The sequence below is a fragment of the Nerophis lumbriciformis genome, linkage group LG02 (genome assembly GCF_033978685.3).
Source record: "Nerophis lumbriciformis linkage group LG02, RoL_Nlum_v2.1, whole genome shotgun sequence".
NCBI lineage: Eukaryota > Metazoa > Chordata > Actinopteri > Syngnathiformes > Syngnathidae > Nerophis > Nerophis lumbriciformis.
The window spans coordinates 43,473,379-43,489,272 of record NC_084549.2 but is presented as its reverse complement, the minus strand read 5'-3'; the positions used below and the strand labels follow the sequence as shown (position 1 = coordinate 43,489,272).

At 40.3% G+C, this 15,894-nt stretch overlaps 1 protein-coding gene across 2 annotated transcripts in view; it reads right to left on the bottom strand.

The window, feature by feature from the left end:
* Positions 1 to 4,989: 4,989 nt before the first annotated feature.
* Positions 4,990 to 15,894, bottom strand: part of sertad2b (SERTA domain containing 2b) — an 89,227-nt gene continuing 78,322 nt past the window's right edge. For both annotated transcript variants that reach the window (XM_061963368.2, XM_061963377.2), the window contains one exon: positions 4,990 to 6,632. In XM_061963368.2, the coding sequence (XP_061819352.1) occupies positions 5,444 to 6,632 (1,189 nt within the window). In that variant the 3' untranslated portion in view covers positions 4,990 to 5,443. The remainder of the gene's footprint in view (positions 6,633 to 15,894) is intronic.

The window sequence follows — 15,894 nt, the reverse complement described above, 5'->3', positions numbered from 1 at the left end:
GGAATGAGGGGGGAAATACTTCAGGGGTGTACTAAGTGTGGCCCGGGGGTCATTGGAAGCACATAAAAACCTACACTTTAAGAGGAAACCCCCCCCCCAAAAAAAAAAAAAAAGTCAAGAAAAAGTTGAAATGTAGAAGATTGATTAGGAAGGAGGCTGGTGTGTGTGTGCGTGTACATTCAAGAATCGGCCATTTTTGTATTTTGTTTTTACCATTTATTGTGTGTATATGTATATATATATATATATATATATATATATATATATATATATATATATATATATATATATATATATATATATATATGTATATATATATATATATACTGCAAAAGTAAGACTTTCAAATTTATAGTCAGCAGTCAATTGATTTCATCATATGTATATATATTTATATATGTATATATATTTATACATAAATACATATATATACATGTACTTATACATATATACATACATACATGTATATATAATATATATACATACATACATGTATATATATATATGTATACACATTCATATATATGTGTATAAATATATACATATACATACATACAGTATGTATATACATACAGTACATAGATATGTATGTATACATATATACACACACATATAAGCTCTCTCTTACAGAGGGCAAGCGAGAGAAAGGGAGAGTGCGAGAGAGAGAAAGAGACTTTTGTGTTCTATTGCATAGAACAAGGCACAACTCTATAAGGTCTGTGAAAAACAACCTTTGGAGGAACTCAGCCTTGACTGCGGTCAGTCTACCCCAAGGAGTAGAGCTTCACCGCATGCTTGGACAGCACCTAAATCCATCCAGTAAGAAAAAGTGATCCATCAAAGTTGTCATTCATATATATGTACAGTACATACTGTATATACATATACATATATATATATATATATATATATATATATATATATATATATATATATACATGTACATACGTTTTGGCATTGAGGCGTCGATGACAGGCTTTGGATTGATATCTGACAAGTTGGTTTTTGCGTATTGCTGCATGAACAGTTGGGAAAACAAATGGTGAACAAAAGAGTGCAAAAGACGTAGAAAATCTATAATAAGAGGCAACAAATCAGGTCCTTGGATAAAAACAATCTCCACTCAGATACATTCCTATCTGGAGCGCAGTACATTCTGTACACATATTTACAATCCAAATGTTTCACATCAAAAATAAATATGTTTACACTGAGCAGGAAAAGAAAGCAAATGAATAAATAACTTCATTGACGAGAGGAAAAACCTCATCAGAGATAATGACTTGATGCCGCGGTGCGGCTGGTTTACACACTGCAGGAGGTGCAAGGCAAGCTGGGAAAGTCGCGCTCCTCCGCTGGAACCAGTTTTTCCTTAGGCCTAGATGAGTCAGGGAGCACATTCAGACCTGTGAACTACCACTGAGTCCCAGCAGCCACTTCAACACTAGTTGAAGTGGCTTCTCGCCATACTGTTTTATGCAAGTCAACAATAAAGGCTGCTTAATTGTGTTTTTATCGCAATAATCTAGCAAATGATGTTATGTACCCTTCACTGCTTGTAGTCGGCAACATCTACACTACAATACTTCCTTCAGAGAGCAGACCAGAGGGCGGATGACGCGTTGTGGAAGGTGTTTGTCACTATGATATGAACTCCTGTGTTGGGAAAGTGTTGACTGATTTGTTACTACAGTAGTTTTCTTTTTTTTTTTTTACAAGTCACGAGGGTCCTGAACACAACTCACAACTACTGTGTTATTTGACTTGCAGGGGGATTTAAGGTGTGGGGAAATGATTATTAATTAGACTCCCTTTCAAAGTCAGGAGCCGTCCGTTGTTTTGATCTTTTTGCCACAGAATATTCATTTTTAAAGACCCAATCAAATCAAAATGCTTTTTTTTTTGTGGTGGAGAGCTTGGTTTCCATTCATTTAATGGTTTCTTTCTGGATTTTGTTGTTGATATTAAATTTGGGTAACACTTTAGTATGGGGAACATATTCACCATTAATTAGTTGCTTATTAACATGAAAATTAGTAACATATTGGCTCTTAATTAGTCATTATTAAGTGCTTGATAAATGCCTTATTCTGCACGGCCTTATTATACAACCAGTACGCCATTAACTAAGAGTCTTCCCTCAATAACCTCAGAATTATTGCTTATTAGTAACCCTAACCCTAGCCCTTATATGTTCCCCTAGTGTCCAAATAACTCTAAATTAATTAATTAGCAATTAATTAATGGTGAATATGTTCCCCATACTAAAGTGTTACCTAAATTTGGTATTAAAAAGCAAAATTAATGAACTGGTCATATCAATTATCAAGGGATGAAACTATTATTTTTTGTCCTAATAATGTATACATTTAGTTTTTACTGCTATATAATGATGAACCAAATAAAAGTCCTATATAAAGAACATGCAGAGAAACCTATACAGTAGTTTGGATGGACAATCAAATCCGTAGATACACGAGAATGTAATCACAAAATCATCTCCCCACATAACGCAAGATCAACTTTACCGCACACTTGAGTTCATGTGAGAGATGTTAAAGGTGAACTGCACTTTTAGGGAATGTTGCCCATCATTCCCAAACCTTATGTGAGACAAGAACAGAAGTTTTTATGTTTTCTGTGCCTTCTATTTCTAATATTAGAAAAAGTGCTCATCAGAGACAGCTAACAATGCAGGTTATGGGGATAGGACCTACTCTGCCTATAAAGCCCTTGAAGAGGAAACCTCCAATGCTCTTTTATAAACATGCTGTAAGTACATACTGTATGTAATGTTGTAACGGGCACATTTATGACATATTTACAGTGTTTTGGTCATTTTAAAACTTCTTTCCTGGGCATATTAATTTCTGTCATCACTGTGTGCTAAAGGTTTCAAAAAGAACATAAAAGTCACGCACAATGTCCGCTCTCACTGGGATGGTTGTATATTTCTTGAGAAGGTCCATTCAGAATAATCGCCACTCCTCGGATAAAACATGCTTCCTAGCGATGTTGCATTTGCTGAGAGCCATTTAGTGTCAAATTGGTAGCGTGTGGATTTTCAAAGGCAATACAGCAAAAGCAGCTCAAGCTCCTTCTTTATTTTTATTGCGGGTCGCAACCAACGTTATTAGCGGCTCAGGCTAGCTAGTAGCGGGAAGTGTGAGCAAAAGCAACGAGTTACTAAAAGTAGTTCCTTCATGTTCATATGTGTATTATTGATATATAATATATTATTACATATTACATATTATAATGCTACGACAGTTGAATGAAGTGTTGTTGGCGGTTTTTGGTCTTGTTAGATCGCTTTATAGGCAATATATGTCGATACCAATTTGCTGCATTGTTAACTGCCTTTTGCTAGTGTTTCTTCAATGTTTAGAATGTACACAAAAAGGACATGCGTGTACCCGTCTCACATAGGGATTGTGAAAGATGGGCAAAATTCCCCCCAAAAAGTGCAGTTACCCTTCCACAAGTCAAGCAGGGAGGTAATGGGTCCTATTTGTATACCATAGACCAGTGGTTCTTAACCTGGGTTCGACCTAGGGTTCGGTGAGTCGGCCTCAGGGGTTCGGCGGAGCCTCTGCCGCGGAGGTCAAGAAACACCCAACTCATCGTGAAAATAAAAACTTCTCCCTATCGGCATATTATAGATACCCCCAAACAATGTTCCCTCTAATTTCCATCTGACTTGCAGGTGTGTAATTAGTTGTGAGTTCATGCACTGAGTTGGTTTTGTTCTTTGAACAAGGTGATGCTCATGCACGATTCATTTTGTGCACCAGTAAAAAAACCTATAACTTTGTCTTGAATTTGAAAAAAAAAACATTTTATTTTTCACTAAAGAAGGGTTCGGTGAATGCGCATATGAAACTGCTGGGGTTCGGTACCTCCAACAAGGTTAAGAACCACTGCCAGTGACTATAAAAATGAGGCCCATTACCTCCCTTGGCACTCAGCATCAAGGGTTGGAATTGGGGGTTAAATCACATTCCCGGGCGCGGCCACCGCTGCTGCTCACTGCTCCCCTCACCTCCCAGGGGGTGATCAAGGGTGATGGGTCAAATGCAGAGAATAATTTCGCCACACCTAGTGTGTGTGTGACAATCGTGGGTACTTTAACTTTTTAACAAATGTCTGTTTTGGGAAGCAACTGTGTCAAAATCTAGTCTATTCAAGAATGACATAGTCTGCGGTGACTTGACAGGGCTTTCCTAGGTTATTTGAGAAAATACTGTTCTTTTGGATACAGTCTGTGCAAGTTATGGCTTAATAGTAGACACTTAAATTGGCAAAGTTGAGTTTTGACAAAGTTAGGAAGTGTTTGTTTCTAACCTCAAATGAAACTCATCACTAGACAGATTTAGACGTCCAGTAATCGTCAGAGTAAATGTAGTCAACATCCAAGGAGCTCGTTTGGAACCTCATCCCTGTGCTGCACAACGCTGCAAAGTCAGCAAAACCCCTGAGATTGAGTGATTTTGAGCTTCTGTTCTGAGCACAGTTTGTGCAAACAGAGTTAATACTAAATGTGCTGTCATTTGTCTGTCACTCAAGTTGCCAAACACAAGAAACTAAAGAAGTCTTGAAATACATGTTTGTTTGTCTTCGCACACTTTTAAGGAGGCCCGTAGCGCCACCGTGACTGTCTGCCGACTGCAAGGGCGGATTTGTTTACAGTTCATGTGCGTGAAGGAACAACTCTCGCTCTTTTGGTTGGACTTTTGAGCTCTTTTCCACCAGACTGGGACACGTTGTTGCAAGCGTTTCCAATGTAAACACAACAAGCCGGCCTGATAGGAGCGCCCGTGAGGAGCATCCAAACTAGCAAGTTGGATGGCAAAGAATCATCATCTTCATCAAGGTAATACGAGTAAAACAAGCCTTTGACGCATTCTAGTACATAAAACAGACAGTTAAATAGTTATTTGATCATGAGGAATTTCCTCACATAAAACAGACGAAATACAACTGAATAAATTATAAAAAAGAAAATATTAGGAAAGAGAGAAAAATAAAAGCAGGAATCGAATAAGTGGTAATATTTGTGAAAGGCACTCATCTGCTGAAAGACACAATTAGTGTAAAGTATTTCTACACGCTTGAGGACTCACCTGTTACACGTTATGGCTTAAGTCACAGTTAAACCTTAGGAATTGGATAAGGTTCTTTTAGGAAAACAAATAACAGGTCCTCACACGTATAGAAATGAAAACTAATCTGTTTGTTTGCCACTCATTTCATTTCTGTTTGGGAAAGGGAGTCAGTCCATGCTCAGTGTTGTGTTGTAGTAGTAATTCATAGTTGTCATAGTTACCATGACAACTAACATTTTCAATAGCAAACTTCAAAAAACACAAACTTAGGAACAGCAAACAAAATCCCAAATCCATCTAAGTGATTGATTTCAGTCTCTGGAACAGTTTTGAATAGGTCACGAACCCACCAACACTTCCATGATGTGATCCAACTCTGTCAGATCAATTTTGAAAGGCTGATTGGCTGAAACCTGGGGGGCGGGGCCACTGTATGGCGACGCCAGCGACTTGAGGAGGTCGTCCGTCATCACCACCGAAGACAGTTTGGTTAGGCCGGTGCCGGCTGTCACGCCGACCGCCCCTGCTGTAACGCAGGGGTCAAAATCGTACATGGACGTGTCTATGTCGGCGAAAAGGACGTCGTCCAGCGCCAAGTCCGATAGGAACCCAGAGGGCGTGGAAGGGGAGGAATGAAAGGGGGAAATGTCTCCCGGGCTAACAGGCGGCGCTGTGAGCAGAGTGTCTATTGGTCGAATGACGGCACTGCGGCCCCCAGTTTCAAGTTCGGCGCCCGTGGTTCTGCAGTCTTTAGCGGGGCTCGTGGGTGCAAGGGACAAGGCTGCTACGTGGGCGGGAGGAGCGAGGGAGGTAGTTACTGTCATCGGGTTGGCCGCTGCTGGCCTACTTATGGCTGTTGGGGGAAGTAAGTCCGTGTCGCTGACAATGGGGGACAAAGAGTCGTTGGACGAAGCAGGCAAAGACACCTGACTTTGTGACGGGGGAGGCGACAGAGGAGGAGTGGGTGGAGATGAAGAGCAGAAGGATGATTCAGGACCATCCTCCTCCAGTAGTGAAGCTGGAGTGAGGCAGGCATCAAGAGAGGGCGGGCAGGCCTGGGAAGCTTCACAGGTGGGAGGCACCGACGGGTGGGGTGAAGGTGGAGGAAGGATCACCGGCATCAAAAGAGGCGGAGATACTTGCGCGGTCGCTGCAGCTGACAAAACTCCAAACGAGGGCGGGGCCTCGCGGAAGCCCTCGTCCATCGGGTCGTCGGGCGGCGGCGACGGCGGGAGAAGCAACGGGCGCGAGGAGCCCTCCTGTTTCAGTTCATCCTGGATGCGCCGCAGCATGTTATTGATGAGGACACGGCGCTCCAGGCTGGGCTCGCTCAGTGGCCGCTGGCTGTACAGCTTCATTAGGGAGATGTTGAAGATGGTCTGCCGCTGAAGCGTGTACGACACCTTGGACAGGCCCTCGTGAAACAGGCCTAATCCTGCTCCCGCCACCGGTGCCTCCAGCGTCGTGCCTTCCAGCACCTCTTCATCCTCGTCCAGTTTTCGCTTGGCACCCTTACTGAACATAAGTCTGGAAAACAGAGAGAAGAGAATTAATTGAATTAGTATTGAATTGAATTATTAATCAGTAATAAGTGGGGCTGCACGATATAGACCAGGGGTAGGGAACCTATGGCTCGTGAGCCAGATGTGGCTCTTTTGATGACTGCATCTGGCTCTCAGATAAATCTTGGCTTAGACATTGCTTAACACAATAAGTAATGAATAATTCAGCTAGAAATCACATTGTTAAAAATAATGTTCAAAATATAAAACATTCTTATGCATTTTAATCCATCCATCCGTTTTTCTACTGCACCTGTTCAAGAAGTTGTATTAATGGTAAGAAGTATTGTATTTATTATTGGTTAGCTTCAGAATAACAATGTTATTAAAAAGAATGAGAGACTTATTATACTCTAAAAATGTTGGTCTTACTTAAAAATGCACGTATTTAGTTGTATTCAGGTATCAAGTTCGTACCTTAGTAGTTACAGGATCATACATTGGTCATATTCAAAGTCCTCATGTGTCCAGGGCCATATTTTCTGAGTTTATAAACATAATATAAATTTTTTTTTAAACGAAAGAAGATGGTGTGATGCCAAAAAATATCGACGTAATCATAGTAGTATCGACTATATACGTGCCTGTACTCGATATCATTACAGTGGATGTTAGGTGTAGATCCACCCATGGCGTTTGTTTACATTTTGATGCCGGTGAGCTACGGTGTGTAGTGAAGCATGTTTAGCTATTCCTCGTCCTGCAGGGATGATACTTGTAAGAAACTTACTCTAACGGTACGTTTCATAGGCGATTTAGTAAATAAATAATGATAAATGGGTTATACTTGTATAGCGCTTTTCTACCTTCAAGGTACTCAAAGCGCTTTTGACAGTATTTCCACATTCACCCATCCACACACACATTCACATACTGATGGCGGGAGCTGCCATGCAAGGCGCTAACCAGCACCCATCAGGAGCAAGGGGTGAAGTGTCTTGCTCAAGGACACAACGGACGTGACTAGGATGGTAGAAGGTGGGGATTGAACCCCAGTAACCAGCAACCCTCCGATTGCTGGCACGGCCACTCTACCAACTTCGCCACGCAGTACCGAAAATGATTTATTAGTATCGCGGTAATATACTAATACCGGTATACCGTACAACTCTAATTCAGTGTTAAAAAAATATTATATGGCTCTCACGGAAATACATTTTTAAATATTTGGCTTTCATGGCTCTCTCAGCCAAAAAGGTTCCTGACCCCCGATATAGACGATATACGACATCAATTACGTGAATTTGGTCGACAATAGGGGTTTTAATACCAACTTTATTTTGTAATAATGCATGTTAAAGACACATATCTAGCCGTGTCCCGCAAATTTGACAGCGGCAAGAAAATGACAGTGTCCTCAACACAATGTAGCATCCTTGCTAGCGGCTAATGTCCCTCCACAGTGTGAAGTCACTTCAAAGTCAGTACAGTTTAACTCAATGACGGCAAATAAAGTTCATTTTCATTCGGCGTGGCGAAGTTGGTAAAGTGGCCGTGCCAGCAATCGGAGGGTTGCTGGTTACTGGGGTTCAATCCCCGCCTTCTACCATCTTAGTCACGTCTGTTGTGTCCTTGGGCAAGACACTTCACCCTTGCTCCTGATGACTGCTGGTTAGCGCCTTGCATGGCAGCTCCCGCCATCAGTGTGTGAATGTGTAAATGTGGAAATACTGTCAAAGCGCTTTGAGTACCTTGAGGGTAGAAAAGCGCTATACAAGTATAACCCATTTATCATTTATTTATTTATCATTTCTTGCAAGTACTAGTTTCACTGGAGGACTGGGAATAGCTAAACATGCTACAGTACACATCGTGGGAAGATACAATAAGCCATGCTAACCGCTAAGCTAAATAGAGTTCTTGAGTGTGAACAGGGGTGGGCAAATTAAAACAAATATTGATAGTAACGATGCTAAGTAGTAACGTATCGAATCCGTACTAGAGTAATTAGATCGTTATTTATTAGGATGTAAGTCCCTGAACACAGGAGGGCTTTAAGGGCAAAATATAGGAAATAATTAAAATATTTAACTGATATTGTCACACCACCATTATGTGTTTTTGTCTGATAGGTATCAGTATTGGTATAGCCAATACTGACCCTGTCACTATTGCATACATGTCACAGAGAGGCACTTCTGGGTTTCAGGCAATGGTCTAGAGTCCCATTAGGCTGCTGTTTATTTACCTGCATCAGTGCAGATTTGGGCATATTTTGTATTTTGAAAGGTTTAGAGGCAAATATATATATATATATATATATATATATATATATATATATATATATATATATATATATATATATATATATATATATATATATATATATATATGTGTGTGGGAAAAAAATCACAAGACTACTTCATCTCTACAGGCCTGTTTCATGGGGGGTTCCCTCAATCATCAGGAGATCTCCGGATGATTGAGGGAACCCCCCATGAAACAGGCCTGTAGAGATGAAGTAGTCTTGTGATTTTTTCCCACACATACATATATTGCGCTCTACCACAGTATCGAGCACTATTTTTTGGATAATCTTATTAAGACATATACGTATGTGTATATATATATATATATATATATATATATAATATGTACAAATATTTAAAATGGGAAGGAGTGGATGTATACACACATTTTTTGAAAAATGTAAACCATTCATCATTACTTAAGTTGACGTTACTGCTTGCCTTGACACTTACAAGAAGAAAAGATTGGAGGCACATCATGTCTTTACATCTGAGGGGTCCACAAAATTAAGCATGAGTCCATGAAAGACAATGTTGGACTTTTTCCTGCATCGATACGAAGGTCCTGAGTAGTCTTGCGTTCAATCCCAGGCTCGGGATCTTTCTGTGTGGAGTTTACATGTCCTCCCCGTGACTGCGTGGGTTCCCTCCGGGTACTCCGGCTTCCTCCCACCTCCAAAGACATGCACCTGGGGATAAGTTGATTGGCAACACTAAATTGACCCTAGTGTGTGGATGTGAGTGTGAATGTTGTCTGTCTATCTGTGTTGGCCCTGCGATGAGGTGGCGACTTGTCCAGGGTGTACCCCGCCTTCCGCCCGATTGTAGCTGAGATAGGCTCCAGTGCCCCCCGCGACCCCAAAAAGGGACTAAGCGGTAGAAAATGGATGGATGGATGGACGGTACGTAACGTATTTAATTGACAACAAGTGCCGTACTGCTGTGATCGTGACACTAATGCGAAAAAGGATACATTTTTGTTTGTAGTTGATTTCCTGCTACAAATATTAGTGCTGTGAAGTATATTTTGTCTCATAATTTAGCTAGAAATGTCCCTGTTGTTCAGCAATGTTTGCTAGCGATATCAAGATTCAGTATATGCGGTTAAGCCTACGAGATATGTATTCATCTAATTTATTATTACTACTATTAGGGATATTTTCTTGATGCTAACAAATATCACCAAATACGCTATAATGTGGTCACCCATGACCGTGATGAATAAAGCACGTGGCTTTCCTGCACAACAACAACAAAGCTTTTAATTTCTGCTATGAAAATCGACAACAAAAATACGGTGGACTAAACCAACAATCACAATATCTTTACCAGGACTTAACATGACGTTAGTTTATTTGCACAACCAAGTCTTTGTAGTAATACTTAGGCATAGCAATTACCACATAGGAACACAAACTAATGTGATCTTTTGTCCTGTCTTTAGTTCTGCTCTCAAACACTACTAATATATTAGAGAATAAACGCGATTGCGCCACAGAAAGTTTCTCAGACAATTCAAATCGGACATTTTACCAAGTGATAGCTGCAGACACAAGCATAGTCCGATTGTAGTCCACAAGATGAAGATAGTTTCCTTCGACGCACTTTCGTATTTTTCCTTGACTTACCTTTATGAACCACTTTTTTCGGAAATCTATGAAAGCTCTTTCCTATCTCTCTATTTGAACGATTGGAACACCCAAGAACAGAACAGCAATTTGTTTATTTCTGTTCAAACTCTCCATTCACTCTCACTTGTTAAATGCTACGCTCAAGCTGCTTGACCATTGTATAGCAGCAAAGAAGAAAAACGGATGTGACGTCATATGCAACCCAGCAATTGGAGCAATGCCCAAAAGTGTAGTATCGCCCAAAACTAATGTAAGGTATACAAACAACAGAAGAATAAGTACTTATTGTCATGATTCGTCACCTGAGTCATGACTTTGGTTTTGAGTTTTGTATTATTCTTATCTTTGTAGTCTACTTCCATTTTGGCGCTTCTTCATTTGTTTACTGTGTGGTTGCTAGGAGCGCTGATGATTTATTCTTGCCTCTGATTAGTGATCAGGATGCTCAGCTGCTCCTGATCGCTAACCAGAGAGCTTTATATACCCGTGTCACCCAACATGCCTTTGCAAATTTGTTTTTCGCCGTTGGCGACTTGTTAAGTTGAGCCCATGCTCAAAGTTATGTTTGCAATGCTCAGTTACCTTACTCAGTTAGCGTTCTTGTGAGCTTCCCAGGGATTCCCTGGTTGTATTTTATTTGTTGTTTTTCGCTTCTGCTACCTTCTGCCTTTCCTTTCGCATCCTGGGGAACCCAAACGCAACACTTATTATATTCTAACAAAAGTGTAGATAGAACCATGTTATAACAGAAAGTAACCAACTATTAACAGTACATTAGAACATATATGAATAATAGTTTTAAGAAAATAATACAACTGTAAATAATGCAATATGTTACTGCATATTCAGCAGCTAAATTAGAAGCCTTTTTAAACCCTTTTAAAAATGGTTTTATCATCATTTACAAACAAAATCATAGAGAATATGGTGATTTTAGGGTTTCCCCAGATTACCAACATAACTGTGGCGATGGTGGCGTAGGTAGGAGCGTGGTCAATATGACATCATCATACAATGTTCATAATCTGCGCTGTTGCATATATTTTCTTTAAAAAGGCTTAACAATGTTATAAATACATTTACCGTGAAAACAATTATGTGTTATAAATAATTGGTATCGTTTTGCCCTATTTTTCAAATGTTGCTGCAATTTGTACTATGTACTTTGTTGATAATTTTCTAGAAGTTTCTAGAGACTTCTCTAATCCTTTCAGTTACTTTCATTTTATTACACACAACTAGCAACAAATCTAGCATCTTTTTCTGTTGTTATTGGAAACTATACTTTTGTTTGGAGACTATTCTGTCGCTTGATGTCCGCAACGAACAGTGAGAGCTGCAGCAAGCCTGACGTCAGACTTCCTTTGCACTGCTGCTCCAACTGTGTTTTCTCTCCCTAAAACCTTCCACTGTCCTCTTAGTAGTTGCACATTGCACATTTTGAAGATCTCGGATATATCAAAGTACTTCCACATCACACACATGCTGCCTCCGCTCCAGACAAATCACATACGTATTATTTACATCATCACAACATCATGTTTAGGTAGTGCTATTTCGGTGATCATTTTTTCTGGTGGCTGAATTTTTGGTGCATCACTATTAAGAGTGTAACGATTAATTTTAACAACGATTTGGTTTGATTCAGAATGTGTGGCTGCCGATATGAATTAATTACAATATCATTTTTTTACAACAATACGATCCGAATCGATTCAGTAACTTTTTAGCATTTTTTTTTTTTTTGTCATAAAGAAATACAATCATGTGTGCTTACGGACTGTATCCCTGCAGACTGTATTGGTCTATATTGATATATAATGTAGGAACCAGAAATATTATAACAGGAAGAAACAACCCTTTTGTGCGAATGAGTGTGAATGAGTGTAAATGGGGGAGGGAGGTTTTTTGGTTTGGTGCACTAATTAAGTAAGTAAAGTAAGTGTATCTTGTGTTTTTTATGTTGATTTAATTAAAAAAAAAAAAAAAACATTTTTATTTATTTATTTATTTTTTAATTTCTTGTGCGGCCCGGTACTAATCGATCCACGGACCGGTACCGGGCCGCGGTCCGGTGCTTGGGGACCACTGGGATACTGGACACTGCACGGGATTTTTCCTATATTTCTGTCATTTCTTGTAAGGGAATTCTTTAAAAATTAATTATGGTTCCAAACGAGCAAGAAAACCACATTTAATGGCCAATGCATTGACATCTTATTTGACAAAACACTTTAGGTTGAATTGACAAAAAAACATTTCCACAATGGATTGCTATGGTGGCGTATTCCTTTTTCGTTTGCCTGCTTGCCTTTCCGTACCCACGATATTTGTTTTTTGGGACGGTGTGGCGCAGTGGAAGAATGGCCGTGCGCGACCCGAGGGTCCCTGGTTCAATCCCCACCTAGTACCAACCTCGTCATGTCCGTTGTGTCCTGAGCAAGACACTTCACCCTTGCTCCTGATGGGTGCTGGTTAGCGCCTTGCATGGCAGCTCCCTCCATCAGTGTGTGAATGTGTGTGTGAATGGGTAAATGTGGAAGTAGTGTCAAAGCGCTTTGAGTACCTTGAAGGTAGAAAAGCGCTATACAAGTACAACCCATTTATCATTTATTTGTTTTGATGACTGATGGCGCCTGGTGATGACATCACAGACGGGCGTCAGACTTGCGTAAAGTTCAAGTCTACTTTATATAAACTCTGCTGTTCTCAAAGCCAATGTGATCTTTTCTAATATCGATAAAACAATTAATTACTTTTTTAAATCAATGTTAGATCGAAAAATGTCTTCTAGGCCAACTAGCAGAGCGTAGATTGAGTAACTTGAATTAAAGGAGTATAAATCAATCTATCGATAAATCGATCAACTGTTACACCCCTAATCACTAGTCAATAGTGCACAAATAATAGGCTATATGTATCCATTCATACAATATATTACTTAAAGGTGCCGTTTGCCATTTCCTTACAATACATTTTTTCAAAGCAAAAATATAATAAGAACACCACCGGCTAGCTTATGTTACCATTAGTGGTTTAACAGAACACATTTGTTTGACAATTGTCTATATTTATCACAATTACAAAGTTTATGTAATACATTTTTTTACTGGCCCGAATAAAATGATAGGTGTTTACCCCGGTCACTCACTTGGTCTCGTGTGTGCACACATACAAAAGCAGTCAAAGAGAAGCAACAATTTGCGGTCACGTTTTGTTTATGATATAATATACATTCAATGACAGCTAACGCTAGTTATCAAATTGCTATTATTAGCTAACCAAACCTAGAGCTAATGAGCGTGCATGTGTTACGTACGCTATACGTACGAGAAGCCGCAAGAGGGCGGGATATACTGTGTAAAATACATTGGAAAGTTGGCTCTCTCTAGGCATTTGTGTACACGTTGTAAACAACCCCTTCAATTTTTAAGATGTGTCAGCTTGTATTTTACAGTGGCATGGTACCACGATTAATTACATCTAGGGGAAACCCTGGATATATATCGTTATCTCAGGAGGCTGCAATAGGCCGTATCGCCCATCTCTACTTTCCATCCGTTTGGTGACGAGTTGAGACATTATTAACCTTGTGCAAGCACCAACACACTCAGGTGAAAGGAACTGTTTTTTGGGGGGGTTTTTTTAGTTTTTTTAGTCGGGACCCAGGGTGGACCACTCATCTGTGCATCAGTTGGGGACGTCTCTGCGCTGCTGACTTGTCTCCACCCAAGAAGATCTCCTGCTGGCCCCACTATGGACTGGACTCTCACACTGTTATGTTAGATCCACTATGGACTGGACTCTCACAATGTTATGCTAGATCCACTCGACGTCCATTGCACCGGTCGCCCGGGGTCCCCCCACATCTGCGGTCCCTACCAAGGCTCCTCATTGTCATCCCATTGGGTTGAGTTTTTTCTTGCCCTGATGTGGGATCTGAGCCGATAATGTCGTTGTGGCTTGTGCAGACACTCGTGATTTAGGCCTATATAAGTAAACTTTGATTGATTGATTGGTTGGCAGAAGAAAAATTTAAGGACAGACTTCACAAAAACCTTGTCATTGTCTCTTTTTTTGATGGAATCGATCCCCCTGAGCCCACCTAACATTCCAAAATGGTACAGTTCAATATCTGGCATCATCTTCTGAGAACCAGGTAACTTGTTAAACATGTCTAGGACCACTCCATAACCTAGCTAAAGTGACTCGCTTATTGACAGCTACCACTCGTGAAGAGGACATTGAGGCAAAGAATGCATGAACTGACCACACAGCGTACAAAGTGTCTATCATAAAAGTATGAGCTGGATACAAAGTTGGCATTAAACAATTCATTTGAACTTCAGCAACAGCAACATTGTAATAATTAAAACACTTCAAACTAGTGAAGCGCCAACGTACATCGTATTAATCACAAGTTGGGTGTAGCACCTGTAAATGCAGCAGGTTTGGGGTGCCATAAAAGATTGAATAAACTGTGTATTGAAACCAACTAGAAAATGAAATGGAAGCCTCGGTGCAACACACACACACACACACACAAACACACACACGCACACATGCAACACAGATTATGTAACAGCAGTGTTCCCTGCTGTAGCACAAGCTCATAGGCCACTTCTAACGTCAACCCTCCGTGCCCCTCTACAGAACAGCTCAGTCTGAGAGACATACCAATGCACAATGGTAGAACCACAGGATATTCATATGCATAAAAAGTAGAGTAGTTTATCTGTTTAGAAAAATAAGAAATGTGCCTGATTGGATTGCAAACAAGAGTGAAAGACCAAACACAGGCATCACTGCAGTACGTTTGAGTCAAATCCAGGCTGACAGGCTCATGGAGCCAGCCGCTATACACACACAGGAAGTGTGAGCTGCAGGCCCAGTCACCATGACTGGTTGGTTGCCATGACAAACAGAGTCAGCTGGGAATTCACCCAAAGACATGACAAAGAACAAGATGGTGGATGGGGTGGAGGAGGTGGTTGCTGAGGGGTATGAAGGAAGAGAGGGCGGTGCAGGAGGAGGAGTAAAAAAGTGGAAGCGTAATGAGCAACACTTCACACCACAACTGTCCTACAAACCAGGTGAATGGCAAACATCAGTACATGTTTCTCATGTAGCCTAATAAGGGGACCAAAATATTACCTTCGAATACGATGCAATGCAGTTAAAAAAAAGCAACAACATAAACATTTTGTTCAATTGAAGCCTCTAAATCAAAACAGTCTTTGACACTGCTCTTGTAATAGATCTCATAAGGTTTTTTTTAAAAGCGAGTGTATGGAACTTCCTCCTGCAGTGGAAACTCTAAAGCCAATTTACCCTGAAGCCATACAAA